This window comes from Phyllobates terribilis, unplaced genomic scaffold (genome assembly GCF_046119375.1).
Source record: "Phyllobates terribilis strain yellow unplaced genomic scaffold, ASM4611937v1 Scaffold_2__4_contigs__length_985480577, whole genome shotgun sequence".
NCBI classification, from domain to species: domain Eukaryota; kingdom Metazoa; phylum Chordata; class Amphibia; order Anura; family Dendrobatidae; genus Phyllobates; species Phyllobates terribilis.
In genome coordinates this window covers 441,944,274-441,962,872 of record NW_027362762.1, presented here as the reverse complement: position 1 = coordinate 441,962,872, position 18,599 = coordinate 441,944,274, and the positions used below count along the sequence as shown (strand labels likewise).

The 18,599-nt window shown below is 44.9% G+C and overlaps 1 protein-coding gene across 3 annotated transcripts in view; it reads right to left on the bottom strand.

Moving 5' to 3' along the window:
* Window positions 1-18,599, bottom strand: part of TAF15 (TATA-box binding protein associated factor 15) — a 37,697-nt gene extending 19,098 nt beyond the window's left edge. The window contains exons 1-4 of one of the 3 annotated variants that reach the window (XM_073665450.1): window positions 18,415-18,599; window positions 12,422-12,464; window positions 2,636-2,690; window positions 474-564 (exon numbers count right to left, since the gene is read on the bottom strand). In XM_073665450.1, coding sequence (XP_073521551.1) covers window positions 474-564; window positions 2,636-2,690; window positions 12,422-12,464; window positions 18,415-18,424 — 199 coding nt within the window. In that variant the 5' untranslated portion in view covers window positions 18,425-18,599. The remainder of the gene's footprint in view (window positions 1-473; window positions 565-2,635; window positions 2,691-12,421; window positions 12,465-18,414) is intronic. The other 2 variants (XM_073665451.1, XM_073665449.1) reach the window with 2 other exon arrangements.

Sequence of the window (18,599 nt, the reverse complement as noted above, 5' to 3'; positions counted from 1 at the left end):
TACACCTACAAGGCATTTCAGTGCGGGCCAGGAGACCCGAGGCTCAGAACGCGACAAATGGATGTGTGAATGCGGCCTAAAGCTCAGATTTTGAATTGCCCTTTATTTTAGGTCCAAAATTCTGTTGAGATTTTTAATTTAATAGATATTTTTAAAGGTTGGAGGTCTATTTTTCATACACAGACCCTTTTCTTGTATACATTACATGATTAAAATCACCATGGAAAGCTTATTGCAGATGGGATTATTATAGGATTCAATAGGAGATATATGAAGTGAACTTTAACTAGAAGCAGCAGTAATTATTAGCTAAGAAAGTATTTTACATTTAGGAGTTTAAAGGGGTTTTCAAGGGAAGACAATGCTTGTCCATTTGCAGCAAATTTCCTGCACAATCATAAAATACATCGATCATTGAGATACAAGACTACAGCTCATCAATCTGCTTGTTAAAAAAAAAAAAAAAAAAATACCTGTCTGACTTTGACCATAGCTAGGATTGTAAGCTCCATAGCTCTGTCCGTACGCCGATGCCTCTGGTGCTTGTCCATATCCAGAATAGTCCTGAGAATACATGTTTACCAGTCAAAAACTAAAATGATCCAATGTCATCATGTCACCAATGGAGAATGGATATGCTGACTGGCCTTATTCCATGTCACATCTCTGGCTGTCAAGTTTCACTGATACAGAGGCCACATTCATGCATGATATACAAAAGGACAATAATACAGGTGAATGAGGCTTTACATAGAGTGGGCTTGCGTAAGCATTCACCTCCTTGGCTTTTTACCCATTTTGTTACATTACAGACTGTTTAAATATTTTTGTAATCAGATTTGTGTGATGCATCAGCAACAAATAGTCTAAGTTGGTGTATGAAGTGAGAAAAACATAGCTATAAATTAAATTTATGGGATCATATAACTAAAAATTGGCATGTGCATATGTTTTCATTCCTTTTGCGATGAAGCCTCTAAAAATTTCGGGTGCAAGCAATTACCCTCACAAGTCACATGCTTGGTGAAAGGAAGTCCACCTGTGTGCAATCTAAGTGTCACATGGTCTGTCAGTATATGTACACACCTTTTCTGAAAGGCCACAGAAGCTGCAACACCATTGAGCAAGAGGCATCACTAACAAACAACACCATGAAGACCATGGAGATCTCCAAACAAGACAATGACAAAGTTGTTGAGAAGTACAAGTCAGGGTTAGGTTATAAGAAAAAAATATCTCAATCTCTGATGATGCCCTGGAGCACAATGAAATCCATCATCATCATCAAATGGAAAGAGCATGGTACCACAACAAACCTGCCAAGAGAGGGCTGCCCACCAAAATCTTAGCCCGGGCAAGGGGGGCATTAATCAAAGAAGCAGAACAGAGACCAAAGGTATCCCTGAAGGAGCTGCAGAGTTCCCAAGCAGAGACTGGGGTATCTGTCCATATGACCACAATAAGCCGTACTCCATAGAGGGGGCCTTTATGGAAGAGTAGGCAGAAAAATGTCTACTTTCACACAAATTTTAAGGCACATTTTGAGTTTGCCAAAAGACATATGGGAAACTCCCCAAATGTATAGAGGAAAGTGGGGTGGTCAGATGAGACCAAAATTGAATGTTTGGCCACCTAGGTAAAAGCCATATCTGGCACCAAAACAACATAGCTCGTCACCCCAAGTACAACATTACCACAATGAAACATCATGGTGGTGGTGGCATCATGCTGTGGGGATGTTTCTTTTTTGGCAGCAGGGACAGGGAAAGTGGTCTGACTCGAAGGGAAGATGGATGGTGCAAAATACAGGGATATCCTTGAGCAAAACCTGTTTCAGTCTGTCAATAATTTGAGACTGGGACAGAGGTTCACTTTTCAACAAGACAATGACCCAAACCATACCGCTAAAGCAACACTTGAGTGGTTTAAAAGAAAACGTGTAAATGTTTTAGGAGTGGCCTAGTCAAAGCCCAGACCTTAATCCAATTGAGAATCTGTGGTCAGACTTGATTGCTCTTCACCAGAGGAAACTATCTAACTTGAAGGAGCTGGAGCAGTTTTGCCTTGAGGAATGGGCAAAAGTCCCAGTGGCAAGATGTGGAAAGCTCATAGAGACTTATCCAAGGCGACTTGCAGCTGTAATTGCCGCAAAAGGAGGCTCTACACAGTAATAACTTTGGGGGGGGCAGGGGAATGGTTATGCACACTGAAAGTTTTCAATTATTTTGTCCTATTTGTGGTTTGCTTCACAATAAAAAGAAAACCAAATGTGCTGCACAGTTGTAGGTATGTTCTTTACATGAATTGATGCAAACACTCAGAAAAACCGGTGAAATTCCAGGTTGTGAGGTAGCAAAACACGAAAAATGGCAAGGGGGGGTGAATAATTCCGCAAGACACTGATCACAATTTTTTTTTCTGCATGTAATTGAGATTTGATGCTATTCTATGCATCTCAAACTGTAGTAGAATTCTTGGGCATTAGCCTCAAATGCCAACTGAAAGGAGAAAGCTAATGCAAAAGCTCACAGTGCAGGCAAACTGCAGCGAGACCCAACCAAAAACCACAGTTTACAGCCTGGATGAGTTGTATGAGCTTGACTTACTCTTAAAGAATTACATTTTGACCACCTACCTGTGAGGCTGGTGCAGCACTTTGACCCCCTGGATTTCCATATGGAGTATAGCTACTAAAAAAAAATAAATGTACATTAAAGAAAAAAAATATATATAATATTATATATATATATATATATATATATATATATATATATATATATATATATATATATATATATATATATATATATATTTCACTAGGTGGGATTTGAAACCAATTTTAAATTAAATATACTTCATTTATTTTTATAACTCTCATAGATAGATAGAGAGAGTTTGTATGTTTCCCGTGTTTCCCCTTAGTTCTCTGGTTTCCTCCTATACTCCAGAGATACACTGCAAGTGAATCTAGATTGTGAGCCCCAATGGGAACAGTGATGATGATATCTAAAGTACTGATGCACTATATAAGCAAGTAAAATAATGATGAAATTGAGCAGTAAAAGGAGATGGACGTTTCAGGTTGACTGCACGCTGTGGTAGGATGTAACCGACTTATTAGTCAATTCAAATTCGTACTAAACCCTTTTTCAAAAATAGACTACATACCTACATTATGAAAAAGGGGTTTGGTAAGAACTTGAAACACTTAATAAACTATTGAACACTACCACAGTGTGGAACGACTACTTTACCAGGAGTGGGTCAACCATCACCTATAACTCCTCAATATGTATGCAGATTTCCTGCTATCCGAGGGTGTGACTACAGCTGTATACTCTACGGGCATACAATGGGGTTGTGACATACACAGCCTGGTCAGCACCCCCTCACATCCCCCTAACTTCCTCTACCCTATACTGTATCATCATGTGTGCGCTTGGCTCTCTTTTTTTATTGAGTAAAATGTCGTCATACATATCCGTGGTAGGTACCAGTTCTCATTCTGCAACATACAGTCTTGCTTCTGACAACTGCGGAGATTGGCAAAAACGCCAATTCTAGAAATTTAACATCAGTCAATGACAACAGCAGCATTCAAGAGGTTTGCCAGAAGAAAGGGATTCAGGTCATCCTATAAGCTTCCTCATGACTGCTTAATTGTAAAGTGCTGCGGAACACCGTGGTGCTATATAAAGAAAATTATTATTGAACGGTATGCTATACCAGACAACGGTCTAAAAATCAGTTTTGCATTGCATGGCTTTTGAAGGACATTTGTTTTCGTGCACATTGCTGGCTGCAGATTGAGATGAGAATCCATCTTGGAGTTTGTTCTGACAATCAGTTTGTAACGGTCTTCTTCAGAGCGCCTCTCAGCTGATTTAGGACCACATGAAAGTTCAGCTGATCAGAGCTGAGAAGATAGATAACAGATAGGCTGGGGTCACACGGCTGTCGACTCTTATGCAAGAGAATTGGGCCAATTATGCCAAAGTCACTCAGATCAAACAGTCATTAGATCTGATTCTCTCGCATGAAAGAATAGTTCCCCATCTCCTCCATTGTTATGTTTGCGATAATCGGATTTGGTTTCACACGCACCCAAAGACTTGTATGGATGCACGTGATCAGATAACTGGTTGCACTCGCAGTATGCCGTGATTGTTATCCCATGCCAAATCAGTATGATAAAAAAAAGTGATAGTTGGCACATTGGGCCAAGTGCTATTCAATAAAACATCAGATAGAACTCAGCCGTGTTATACATGAGTGTGAGCGAGCCGTTACAAACTCCTATCTGCAGCACATATAAAAAGAGGATGCCTCATCTTTAAAGGGGAATATTTCAAAACATGCAACTTTGCAATTTACCCATTTTAACCCTTTCACAACCTTGGGTTGTGTTTTTGCATTTTCGTTTTTTGCTCCCCTGGTTCCCAGAGCCATAGCGTTTTTATTTTTTGATCAATATGGTCATGTGAGGGCTTATTTTTTGCGGGACGAGTTGTACTTTCAAAGCCATTACTAGTTTTACCATATCGTGTACGGGAAAAAAATTCCAAGTGCGGTGAAATTGCAAAAAAAGTGCAATACCACAGTTTTTTTATTTCTTTTTTTTACCACGTTCACTGATTGCTAAAACTGACCTGCCATTCTTATTCTCCAGGTCATTACGAGTTCGTAGACACCAAACATGTATAGGTTCTTTATTTAAGTGGTGAAAAAAAATTCCAAAATTTGGTAAAAAAAAAAAGAATAGCGCCATTTTCCGAGATCTGTAGCGTCTCCATTTTTCGGGATCTGGGGCTGGGTGAGGGCTTATTTTCTGCGCGCCGGGCTGACGTTTTTATTGATAACATTTTGGGGTAGATCGGATGTTTTGATCGCCCGTTATTGCATTTTATTGCAATTTTTCGGCGACCAAAAAACGTAATTCTGGCGTTTAGAATTTTCTCGGTACGCCGTTTACCGATCGGATTAATTCTTTTTTTTATATTGATAGATCGGGCGATTCTGAACGCAGCGATACCAAATATGTAAGAGGTTTTTTTTTATTTTATTTTGAATGGGGCGAAAGGGGGGTGATTTAAACTTATTTTTTTAGTTTTTTTATATTTTTAAAAACTTTTTTCCCCCACTTTTTGCATGCTTCTATAGTCTCCATAGGAGACTAGAAGCAGCAACTGTCCGATCGCCTCTGCTACATACAGGGGACCAGCAGATCCCCTGCATGCAGCAGAATTGGTCCTGTGCTATGAGCGCCGACCACTAGGTGACGCTCATAGCGACCAGCTCATGACAACCGCAGGCGTCTGCTGCAGACCCTGGGTTGTCATGCTCGCCCATCGGTGACCCACGATCACGTGACAGGGGTCGCCGATGGGCGGGGCTTAGAACGCTCTTCCCGGAAGCGCGCGTTAAATGCCGCTGTCAGAGATTGACAGCAGCATTTAACATGTTAACAGCCGCGGGTGGATCGCGATTCCACCCGCGGCTGTTGCGGGCACATGTCAGCTGTAATAATCAGCTGACATGTGCTCGGTTCAGTGCGGGCTCACCGCCGGAGCCCTCACTGAACCGGGGGATTACAGCCTGTGCGTACTAATACGTCACAGGCTGTAAAGGGGTTAAAAAATCCTCTGTTCTCGAAAACAAAGCAAATTTTAATTCATCGTTTACTGTTCATTACTCAGATTACTGGAAAAGATTGCATCGATCGCCAATCTTCTAGGCAAGGAGAGCAGTGCTGGCAAGCAAAACAGTATCACTGTGCTGCTCAGAGGCTGCAGAGGAAGAGATGTATCTGATGGCAGCATTGGAGAGCGCAAAGTTCAGAGCAACCATGCCGCTGGTCCAAAGTATTAATCAGGAGCGCACTGCCCCAAAACAAACTGGAAGCCGGGATGCTGTGGAGTGATGTGCTCATGTCAAAAAAGCCTTTTAAAAAAGGATCTACAGGTGCTTCTCACAAAATTAGAATATCAAAAAGTTAATTTCAGTTCTTCAATACAAAAAGTGAAACTCATTATATATAGTCATTACAAACAGAGTGACCTATTTCAAGTGTTTATTTCAGTTAATTTTGATGATTATGGTTTACAGCCAATGAAAACACAAGTCATTATCTCAGTAAATTAGAATACTTTATAACAGCTTGAAAAAGGTTTTTAAAATCTGAAATGTTGGCCTATTGAAATGTATGTCCAGTAAATGCACTCAATACTTGGTTGGGGCTCCTTTTGCATCAATTACTGCATCAATGTGGCGTGGCATGGAGGCGATCAGCCTGTGGCACTGCTGAGGTGTTATGGAACCCCAGGTTGCTTTGATAGCAGCCTTCAGCTCGTCTACATTGTTGGGTCTGGTGTCTCTCATCTTCCTCTTGACAATATCCCATAGATTCTCTATGGGGTTAAGGTCAGGCGAGTTTTCTGGCCAATCAAGCACAGTGATACAGTTGTTTTTAAACCAGGTATTGGTACTTTTGGCAGTGTGGACAGGTGCCAAGTCCTGCTGGAGAATGAAATTTCCATCTCCAAAAAACTTGTCGGCAGAGGAAAGCATGAAGTGCTCTAAAATTTCCTGGTAGATGGCTGCGCTGACTTTGGTCTTGATAAAACACAGTGCACCTACACCAGCAGATGACATGGCTCCCCAAACCATCACTGATTGTGGAAATATCACAGTAGACCTCAAGCAGCTTGGATTGTGGCCTCTCCACTCTTCCTCCAGACTCTGGGACCTTGATTTCCAAATTAAATGCAAAACACCAAGGTTACTTACCGGTAGCCGGTTTTTCCTGAGCCCATGACAGCACACCTTGAGAGAGGATCCGCCCCACCAAGGACAGGAAACCGTCTGAAATAAAAGGGCGGCACCTCTCCCTCGCTTCAGTTGTTTACAGAGCATTGAGAGGACCTCCCTAAACAGGTTAGGCACATAACCAACACCACAATATACATATACACACCACCCCAAACAGTGCACACCAGGGTGTGAGAAACATAGAAAAAATAAGGGGGGGAAACTACGGGTGCTGTCATGGGCTCAGGAAAAACCGGCTACCGGTAAGTAACCTTGGTGTTTTCCCCTCCCCCATGACCGCACACCTTGAGAGAATTTTGGAGAATTTATGAGCACCCTAGGGAGGGACCACCGCCTGAAGTACCCTTCTCCCAAAGGTGAGATCAGAAGAGGACAGATCCAACCGATAGTGCTTAAAGCAGGTGGATGGTGTAGACCAAGTAGCAGCCCTACATATCTGCTCGATCGAGACGTCTGCTCTCTCTGCCCAGGAGGTTGCAACGGCTCTGGTGGAATGAGCCCTCACATTGTCCGGGGCTGGAACCCCTGTGGACGTATAGGCTAAGCAAATGCCCTCCCTGAGCCACCTAGAGATGGTACCCTTGGACACCCCGTGACCTTTCCTACACCCTTGAAAGGCCAGGAACAGAGAACAGTCTTTCCTCCACAGACTAGTCATGTGAATGTACTGTAGCAGGGACCTCCTAACATCTAGGCTATGGAACCTGACTTCCCCTGGGTTCTTGGGATTGCTGCAGAACGAGGGTAGCACAATCTCCTGACTACGGTGAAATCTAGATACCACCTTGGGAAGGTACGCTGGATCTGGCCGCAAGGTGACCCTATCCTCAAAGATTTGTGTGTAAGGAGGATTAACCGAGAGGGCCTGCAGATCACCCACCCTACGGGCTGACGTTAAGGCCACTAGGAGGATGGTCTTAAGGGTGAGAATTTTTGGAGAAACCTTGTGTAGGGGTTCGAATGGTTCACTAGTAAGAGCGTTTAAGACTAAATTCAGGTCCCAAGGAGGAACACCCATGGACCTAACCGGTCCTGCTCTGGCACAGGACTTGATAAACCTCGAGAGCCACCTATTCCCAGCCAGATTACAATTGTAGAGTGCTTCCAAAGCTGAAACTTGAACCTTAAGGGTCCCTGTAGCTAGACCCAGGTCCTGCCCCTTTTGCAGAAATTCCAGGATCCCCCTGATCGGAGGTTTGCTCGATAGCAGGATATCTATAAACTCTAGGAATTTACCCCAAACTCTGCTATAAATCTTGGTTGTAATTGGTTTTCTACTCCCCAATAAAGTAGAAACTAAGCCTGGTGAAAACCCCTTGCTACTCAATAGCGACCTCTCAAATTCCATGCCGAAAGATGGAACCCCCTGGCCTGGGCATGGAATACTGGTCCCTGCATGAGAAGGTCCGGCCTCTCTGGTAGAATCCAGGGATCTGACACAGACATTAGTCGAAGCAGAGAGAACCAAGGCCTCTTGGGCCAAAAAGGGGCTATCAAAATCACCCTGGCGCCTTCCTCCCGGATCTTCCTCACCACTACTGGAATCATCACTAATGGCGGAAAGGCATAGGCCTTCCTGAACCCCCAAGGAATCTGGAGGGCATCTACGGCATGGGGATTTTCTGCCGGATTTAGGGAGTAAAATCTCTGCACCTTTCTGTTTGCCCTTGTGGCGAACAGGTCTATGTCCGGCTGCCCCCATAACTGGACAATCTGATGGAAGACCTCCGGGTTCAACCCCCACTCCCCCTGTCTTAGAGTATGGCGGCTTAGAAAATCTGCTTTCACGTTTTCTACCCCCTTTATGTGAAGGGCGCTGAGGGATAGGACGTTTTGCTCTGCTAGACCAAGGATCCTGTCTGCCACCACCATCAGAGGGCGTGACCTTGTCCCTCCCTGGTGATTCACACAGGCTACTGCTGTCCGGTTGTCGGACCTGACCTGGACATGGTGATTTTGGATGTGAGGGAGGAAGCCCCTGAGGGATCTTTCTACTGCCCAAAGCTCCTTTAAGTTTGAGGATGCTCCCCTCTCGTGGTAAGCCCAGTGACCCTGTATTAAGAGTTCTGCCAGATGACCCCCCCCATCCGGAACTGCTTGCGTCGGTCGTAATTACCCGATCTACTGGTCTGGACCATTGAACGCCTGCGGTCAGATTTCCCCTGACTGTCCACCACGAAAGGGAATCTACTACTTCTGGGGAGAGATAGAGCCAGCCTTCTAAATGCCCGTTGCAGGACCTCTGTGCTGACAGGACCTCCCACTGAAGCCGCCTCATATGCCCCTGGGCCCACATTACTGCTGGGAGACAGGCCGTCATAGAACCCAGGAGGGACATTGCCTCTCTCAGAGACATCTCCGGAGCTTGAATGGCCTTCGAGACTAATGCAATCAACCTGCAGATTTTGTCTTCTGGGAGGAAGCAGGTTTGGCGACGAGAGTCTAGGATTAGACCCAGAAAGGTCTGAGTCCTGGAGGGGGTTAGTCTTGATTTTTGGAAATTTACTAACCACCCCAGCTGATGCAACACTTCCGTGACCACTAGGAGCTGACTGGAGCAGTGGGCTTCTGTTTTCCCTATTATCAAGAAGTCGTCTAAATATGGCACGATCACTACATTCTTGATCCGTAGGAAGGCTGTCACTTCTGCTATTAGTTTCGTAAATATTCTCGGGGCAATGGAGAGGCCAAAGGGTAGGGCAGCAAACTGAAAATGCCTCAGCTTCCCCTGAATAAACAGGGCTACTCTCAGATACTTCTGATACTCCGGATGGATTGGGACGTGATAATATGCGTCCTTCAAGTCTATTACAGCTATAAAGCAGTTGCGATGTAAGAGCTTCGCTGCCGAGCTTACTGACTCCATCTTGAAAGTCTGGTTTTCTACTACTTGGTTCAGACTCCTGAGGTTGATGATGATCCTTAAGGGCCAGTTTGTTTTTTTTTATCATGAATAGTGGGGAATAGAACCCCCTCCCTCTCTGTGTTGCTGGTACTTCGAGAAGGACCTGCTTTCCTACTAACTCTAACACTTCTGTTTCCAGGGCTAATTGTTCTTCCTGGACCTTTCGTAGGGGGGTAACCACAAAGGTCCGCCAGGAGGTCTGGCTGAACCGGATCTTCAGGTCCCCACTGATAATTTTCAGAATCCAGGGGTTTGTTGTTATCGCGTCCCAAGCTGGAAAAAAGTGGGAAAGCCTTCCACCCACTTCCAGCCTGGCGTCATTGGGAGGATCTCTTCGAACTCGAGGATGGTCCTCCAAACATGTAGCCCGATTCTTTGTTGGACTTTGCTTCCCATCTCTGTCTCCCGGAGGACGACCCCGGTTACATTTTCTCCTCCGAAAACTAAATCTTCTTGGTTCCCCCGAAAATCCCGGGAACCCTTTGCTTTTATCGCCTGCTTTTTCTAACAGGTCTTCTAACTTTTGGCCAAACAGGAGTCTACCGTCACACGGGAGGGAGCACAGTTTCTGTTTCGAAGGTAGGTCGCCTGGGCAACCTTTGAGCCACAAGGCCCGCCTGGCTGTGTTGGATAGTCCTGCTGCCCTAGCTGACAGTCTGACAGAGTCAGCTGAAGAGTCGGCCAGGAAGGCCAATGCTGTTTGTATTAGAGGTAGCTCTGCAAGTATTGCCTGTCTGGAGACCTTTTTATCTTTAAGCTGGTCTTCCAGCTGTTGGAGCCACACCATCATCAAGGACCTCGCCACACAGGTGCTAGCCACCGCTGGTTTTAGGCCGCCTGCCGCCGCCTCCCACGTGTGGCGCAGGAAGGAGTCAGCTCTTATCCAGTGCATCCTTTAGGACGCCAGAGTCCTCCAAGGGCAGGGAAGATCTTTTCGATGACCTTGCCACAGTCCCGTCCACCTTGGGGATCTTATCCCAAGGTTCCGCATCCTTCTCTTCGAAGGGATACCTTCTTTTGGAGAAGGAGGGTAAAGCCCCTGATCTCTCAGGTCTCCTCCACTCCCGGTCAATGAGGCCCTGAATTTTACTGTTAACCGGAAATGAGCGTCTCTTCTTCTCTCCCAAGCCCGCAAACATGATGTCCTCCCGGGATTTAGATGCTCTCTCTTCCTCCAGACCCATGGTTGATCTTACTGCCCTAACCAGTCTGTCTGTATTCCCAATGGGGAAGCAGGGTCTACCGCCCCCCGATGAGGAAGAGGACGATGAATCCCACTGCTCCTCGGACTGGGAGGAATCAGAGACGGAGGAAACCCTGGATCAGCCATGTCTCAGAAGCGCACCACGCTTCCAGGATAGCTCCCTTCCCCCCCCCTTAAATATAGGGCCATCCAGCCTCCTCCGGTCTGTGGGCCCTCCCCCTTCCTCAGGCCGGAGCTCCGTTGAAAAAAAAAACGGCCTGGGACGGTCCGATGGGCGCAGCCATCTTGGATCGGCGCCGCCTCCTGACGTCACCCAGTGCGCCGCTCCCAGCGTGCCCTGCGCCGTGACGTCAGGCGCGTCACACCCAGAAGCGTTCCACACTGCAGGGGGAGGACGGCGCCGCGGTCTCTGGGAGGACAGAGCCTGCCTCACCGCGTGCGCCCCGCTCGGCGCAGAGACCCCAGGGGAAGCTGCGGACGGCGCTTCTGGGATACTGAACCCGGTGCACAGGCCAGTGCCCGCTCTTCCACACCGGGACAGCCCCAGGTAAGTCTTCTTTCTTCCAGACAGGTTCCCCATCAAGGACAGGAAACCAACTGAAGCGAGGGAGAGGTGCCGCCCTTTTATTTCAGACGGTTTCCTGTCCTTGGTGGGGCGGATCCTCTCTCAAGGTGTGCTGTCATGGGGGAGGGGAAAAATTACTTTCATCTGAAAATAACACCTTGGACCACTGAACATCAGTCCAGGTCTTTTTCTCCTTGGCCCAGGTAAGACGCTGGCTTGTCTATTGGTCATGAGTGGCTTGACATAAGGAATGTGACACTTGAAGACCATGTCCTGGATACGTCTGTGTGCGGTGGCTCTTGAAGCAATGACTCTAGCAGCAGTACACTCCTTGTGAATCTCCCTCAAATTTTTGAATAGCCTCTTCTTAACAATCCTTTCAATGCTGCGATTATCCCGATTGCTTGTGCACCTTTTTCTACCACACTTTTTCCTTCCACTCAACTTTCCATTAATATGCTTGGATACAGCACTCTGAACAGCCAGCTTCTTTAGCAATGACGTTTTGTGGCTTACCCTCCTTGTGGAGTGTCAATGACTGCCTTCTGGACATCTGTCAAGTCAGCAGTCTTCCCCATGATTGCGGAGCCTATTGAAACAGACTAAGGGACCTTTTTAAACACGCATTTGCAGGTGTTTTTTATTCATTATTTTAATTTACTGAGATAATGACTTTTGTGTTTTCATTGGCTGTAAGCCATAATCATCAACATTAATCGAAATAAACACTTGAAATAGATCACTGTTTGTAATGACTATAATATGAGTTTCACTTTTTGTATTGAAGAACTGAAATAAATTAACTTTTTGCTGATATTCTAATTTTGTGAGAAGCACCTGTATATATAAATGCTTGTCATCAAAGAAGCAGCTTGTGGTATAACCTGTTCTAGCAGATTTGTGCCATATTAATACATACCTTTGTTGATTTTGTCCTCCGTAACTGCCGTAATTGCCAGGATCTAAAATCAGGAGGAAAACAGAATAAACCACATTACTTCAAACATTTGACATCATGAATTGCACTTCCAAACATTGAAAAAATAAAACAAACTACATAAATTACATAGATACGAAAATCAGATTTAATCTGACATGAAAGATAAGAACACTATAAAATCCACTTTGAAGGTTTGTCCCCAGAGTGCCAAAGCGTGTGTTTTACAGTAGCAGCACTGTGAATGTGGGGGAGGGGGTAAGAAAAAAAAAATAAATCGAATGGCAGCCTGTCAATTTATGCTGCAAAGGAACTCCTTGTAAAGCCACGGCCCCACTATCAGTATTCGGTCAGTATTTTTTCTCAGGAGTGTGAGCCAAAACCAAGTGAGAAACAATCAGAGAAAAGGTATAATAGAAACAAGTCACCAATTCTGCTCCATACAGCTGGGAGCTGTGTTTCTGCTCCGTGTACAGTTCACAGCCAGCCACCGCAAGAGCTGATGTTAGCTGGGGGTCCGACATCTGGCACCCCCAAAAATCGGGTATATTGACATAAAAGTAGGTGAAAACCCCTTTAACATGACAGACCATTTGTCCCAGAGTAAGGGAACACTGCTGAAGACAATAGCTCCTTCAAAATGTTGACCCCCACCATTCATGGCTGTGTTTGGTACTGAAGTTCAGTCCATTAACCGCTTAAAGGGACTGCCAGCACGAAATGACTGTTCGATGTAAGTCCCGCTGCTCGGTGCTTCACAGCAGGGCCAATCATTTATATAAACCTTCCCACCTGCTTGTTTTCCCTCAGTCTCTACCCCCTTCTTTGATTGACAGCTCTGGCATCATAGAGCCAGAGGTGGGTGGAAACAAATGGAAACCAAGCAAGTGGGAAGTTGTATATAAATGCTGGGCCCCGCCATGATGCACCAAGCGCCTGTATTTGCTTTGAACAGTCATCCTGTGCTGACAAGAGTCCCATTAACGACGAGTGTTGTACATGCACAGCACTTGTCAGAAGTGTATGAGCAGGTTCAATGGCTGAGGCCACCACAATCCTGGCAGATAATGACTGCTAATCAACCATCATCCGTCTCTAACAGCCACAAGTGGAGCCAAGCTCTGCTCACATGTTGTGGTGTTTTTGCACTTTTTTTATGCAGATTAAAGCTACTTTTTACAGTAATAGCAAAAGTTATGAGATTTCAGAAATCTAATGCACACAATTGTTTTTTCCCCTTAGGGTATGTGCACACGATGCAGAAATGCTCAGGATTTTTTCCTGGGCGTTTCTGCATCTCTCTGGCAGGAAAAAACGCATGCGGATTGTACATGCGGATTGTACATGCGGATTGTACATGCGGTTTCCTGCCAGGGACATGCGGAAATGAAGCGGTCTTCACTTTCATTTCCGCATGCGGGTTGACAAGCGCTTCCCAAGCGATTTTAGCATCACTTGGAAAGTGCTTGTCAACTTCACACTATATAAATCCATGCAACCGGCATGGATTTATATAGTGTGTGATGTCAAAAAATAAAAAATAAATCTATACTTTACCCTCTGATGGCCCTCGGTGTCCTGCTTCATCGGTCCCGGCTGCCGGCAGTGAAGACTGTAGGACCTTCCGACGTCAGCGTCACGTGACCCGTCACATGACTCTGACGTCAGCGAAGGTCCTTCATTCAACCGCGAAGTGCGCGGGAAGCCGGCAGGACGCAGCGCGGGCCGTCAGAAGGTGAGAATATATATATTTTTTATTTTATTCTTTTTTTTTTAATGGTACTTGGGTCTGGATGAGAGTCCTCTCATCCACACCCGGGTACCATCCACACATTAGACCGCATGAAAAGCGCATCAACATATACAGTGATGCGGATTCCATGCGGTCTAATGCAAGTCAATGGCGGCAAAAGAGCAGCGTTTCCGCAAAATTAATTGACATGCTGCGGATTTTTGACCGCAGCGTTTACGCTGCGGAAAAATCCGCATTATGGGCACAGCACATGCGGATTTCCATTGGGGAACATTGCTGCCCTTCTACCATGCGCTTTTCATGCGTTTCCGCGGCGTTTCCGCAACTGCAAAAACGCCGCGGAAACGCATGAAAAACGCATCGTGTGAACTCAGCCTTAAATTGGAAAACTGCATCTTTTTTCAAAAAAACTGCAGCATGTCAATTCTTTCAGCGTTTTTTCCATGGTTTTTTACTTATAAAAAGCAATGAGTGCAAAAATTCAGAAAAAGCACAATCACGTGTTTTTGGTGAATGAAACTAATTTTTATTAAACATGTACTGTAGACAAATTACAATCTGCTGTAGAAACACAGCAAAAATGCAAAGGAAAAATAAGTCAAAATCTGCTTTTTGTAAGCAGAACTTCTACAGCCAAGAGAGCATGTTTTGGCTGCTGAAAAAAAAAAAAGCAGCAAAAAAGCAACGTGTGAATATAGCCTTAACCTGTGAAATGCCACTGTCAATCTTCAACAGTAGCATCTACAGCATTCCAAAAGCTAATCAGCTACCCCCATAGCTGCCATCACAATGCTCCTATGAAGACAGGCTGGAATTAATAGGAGATCATGATTTTTATTATAAACTGCAACACAGTGGTATTGCAGTATATGCTACAAGTGATCAGATGATTGAAGGATCAAGCTCCCCTAAAGGACTAAGAAAAAAAAACGAAGTTCTAATCACCACACTTTCCCCAAAACAAAAGAAATATAAAAAAAATATTTGGCACTGCCACATCAGTAAAAGTCAGATTAAAACGCAAATTTAATTAAGACAGTCGCTAAAACCTGTAAAAAGCTTAAAAATCAAAAGTACACTATCAAAGCATCATATCTACATGAAAATGGTATTAAATATAACATCAGATCGCTAAACAAAAACAAGCCTGCACACAACTCCATTGACTGAAAAATGAAAACGTCATGGGCTTTGGAAAATGAGAAGAATTTTTATTGAATGAATTTCTAATATTTTTAAATCTAAAAAAAAAAAAAATTGCCATTGCCAGAATTGTACTGACCCAGAGAATCATACTGCCTGGCTATTTTTTTTACTGCACAATGAATACCAAAACAAGAAAAAAAAAATGGTGGAATTGCATAACTTTTTTTTTTCCCACAATTTCAGTTACATCACATTGAAACAAATGTGGTCATTGATAAGTACAAATCGTCTAGCAAAAAACAAGCCCTAATGTGGCTGTCACTGGAAATAAAAAAAAGTTATGGCTCTTGGAAAAAAAGTTACACAGATGCGCAAAAATTAAGAAAAAAAATGTAATGTTTTGACACTGCTGCGTCCTTTGGGACTATTGTTTTAAGACTCCAGTGGGTGGTCCCACTCAATGACCATGTATTTACACCCATAGAAGGAAGGCTATTAGTTAAAGGGAATCTGTCACCCCTTTGGGTAGGTGGTGATTTCTTGGCGTCCCCCGGACGCCAAGCCTAGAAAAAAGTATTGAATAAAAAGATTTCTCTGCAATCAGACCTGTAATATGGGCCATACAGGTAAGTATAGATTCACATTTCTATAACCTGTATGCCCATATTAGAGGTCTGATAACCCCAAACGGGTGATAGATTCCCTTTTAAAGGGGTTGTTCAGGCAAAAGGAAACATTTCCCAGGGCTTGGATCTGTTAAAACAAAAAAAAAAAATACCCAAACTAATTGATACTCGCCTGTCTGGATGTAGCGCAGGTCGAAGAGTGGTCTGGGCTGACACAGGAAGGGGAGATACCCTAATGGCACCGGCAGGACTGCGATGGCCTGCCATTGGCAGCAGCAATAGGTGACAAGCAGCACAACGTTGAATACTCTTCTGACGCAGAGGTCCTGCTGATTGCTAATGGAACGGTGACGTCTCTTCTGTGTCAGCAGCACAAGCCACAGAGCCGCCTACTCTGGTTCCAAGGGAGTATGAATTTGTTTATTCATTTTTGTTTCCGAGCCACAGGGAAAACTTTTTTTTTTTCCGCCCTGACAACCCCTTTAACAGTTGACACCATCACTACCTGGGCTTTTGAAAGGCAATATTGATCTAAAAAAAAAAAACCTTGACATTTCAGACATTTTCATTGAGCTGTGGGTCTCATGCTAAGATATAAATAAATGGCAGAAGCACTCAACAGCGAGCTGTTCTATATGTAGATGTGATTAGCTGAAGGCTGGCATGTAGGCACTGCTATGCAGGCAGAAGAATGAATATTTCCTGTAAGCAGGGTCCATACGCCAATCCCAATTATGGGGAAAATAATGTGTGACGTTGTATGCCCTTATAGAAGGCACAATGTGTGAAATAGTTAAAAAAAAAAAAAATAGCCACCGACAGTGAAATAGAGGCATTCAATATGTAAAAATAGTTCTAATAGAAAACAAAACTTTAAAAGGTGTTTTCCAGTTTTGGACCCCTATCCACCAGGTGCAGCTTACGTACCCTCTGCTGCTACTCCCAGAGCCAGTTAGTGTGCAGCGCTGCCGTCCCATCGACAACAGGGCATCCAACCAGTGAGCTCATGCAAGTCGTCAACTTGGAGCAAGCCACGGAGCTCACAGTGATTGACTGCAGCGCCATCAACGCGACATTGGCGCTGTCCATAACAGACTCTAGAAGTGGTTGAAATTCTGCACTGAACACTGGGAGGGCGAGTAAAGTATGTTTGTTTTATTTCATCCTGGGGAAGAGGGGTTTTTCAAAACAGAAAAAACCCTCTAGAAATGTATTTGTTGCACTTTGTGGACTTAAAGTTAGTAAAATGTAAAAAGACAAATTTCCTTTTATTTTCCTCTGATATTAATTTTAGTAAAGGGGTCGGTATAAAACACGAGCTAAAAACTAAAATTAGGACACAAAAACACAACATATATTAGGTTTATTAAAAATCAAGACATGACTATTCAACAGATATAGAAATAATAGGAACAATCAATTGCCAGAAGGTCCAGTACTGTGCAAGGTGAGGCTCCTTGTGTGTAGAAGGGGGGAAAGCGGTTATCCCACACTCCAGAACCATAGAGTCCGATTAGAGGTATTGATATGCGTTTCTTCACAACTTGAGGAGCTTCCAGAACCATTTGCTGGGATAGATCGCCATCGTGTAAGGTGGGATTCGTGCCTGGAGTGGTCTGGCACTGCAGGAGCCATGGACTGGGCTGTCTAGTGCCCCTTTAACTTCTCACTTGTGAGGAAACACAAGGGAGACCTCTAATCGGACCCTCCATGGTTATGGTGCGGGGTAACCTCCCCTTCCTTACACACACAAGGAGCCTTCATCTGCACAGTACAGGACCTTCTGGGCCCACTGGTGAGGTTGTTCCTATTATTTATAGATCCACTATATACTGTGCTATTTCCCACTCTCCCCGCAGTACACCCACTGGTGACTGTGTGGTTATTGGGGGAAATGGCAGGACTTGATCTGAGTACATCTCATATGTTGTATGGTTATGCTGTGTGTTCTAATTTAGGTTTTTAACTAGTTGATAAGTTAAAGTTTTATGCTGACCCCATTGCTATTACATTGATTAGGGGGGATTCCATCTACTAGTTTATGTTCCCCAAATATATCAGCCCAAAAATATAAATATTATATACATATAATTGGGCCCCACGTACAAAGAAGGGAAAAGACTTTAGAAGAGGGAACCAAGAACCCCCTGGTTCGGTCACATACAGGGAGTACCTAAGCCAGTGGGTGTGGGGCAGCTGTGGGAGCCCCCGGAGCAGAGCAGGACCCCCGGACACAGTGTACCAGCTCTATGGTCTCGTGCAGTGCTGAGCGGAGCTCCTCCGGGCACGGCCGGAAAGCGATTCTCGTCCTACACACGAGCTCATCCCACCGCCATTATACGGACCGTACAGAAGGCCCCGCAGTGCGCCGCCCTCCTATGTACTGCTGCGTCACTCCGCAGCCAGGTCCCAGGGCCACGTCTGAGGCACATGGCAGAACCGGCTCCTACCTGAAGACATGATGGCGGCGATATGGAGGACACTGGAGCAGCAGAAGATCAGCCCTGCGCTCGGCTCCGACAATCACGTCACGCTAGAGAACGTAAGAACGGCGCGAAATGAGCGTGCGTCCCCACGCGAGGAGGCTCGGCACTGTCACGTAAAGAACTCCCGGAAGCAAACCAGTGACGTAACC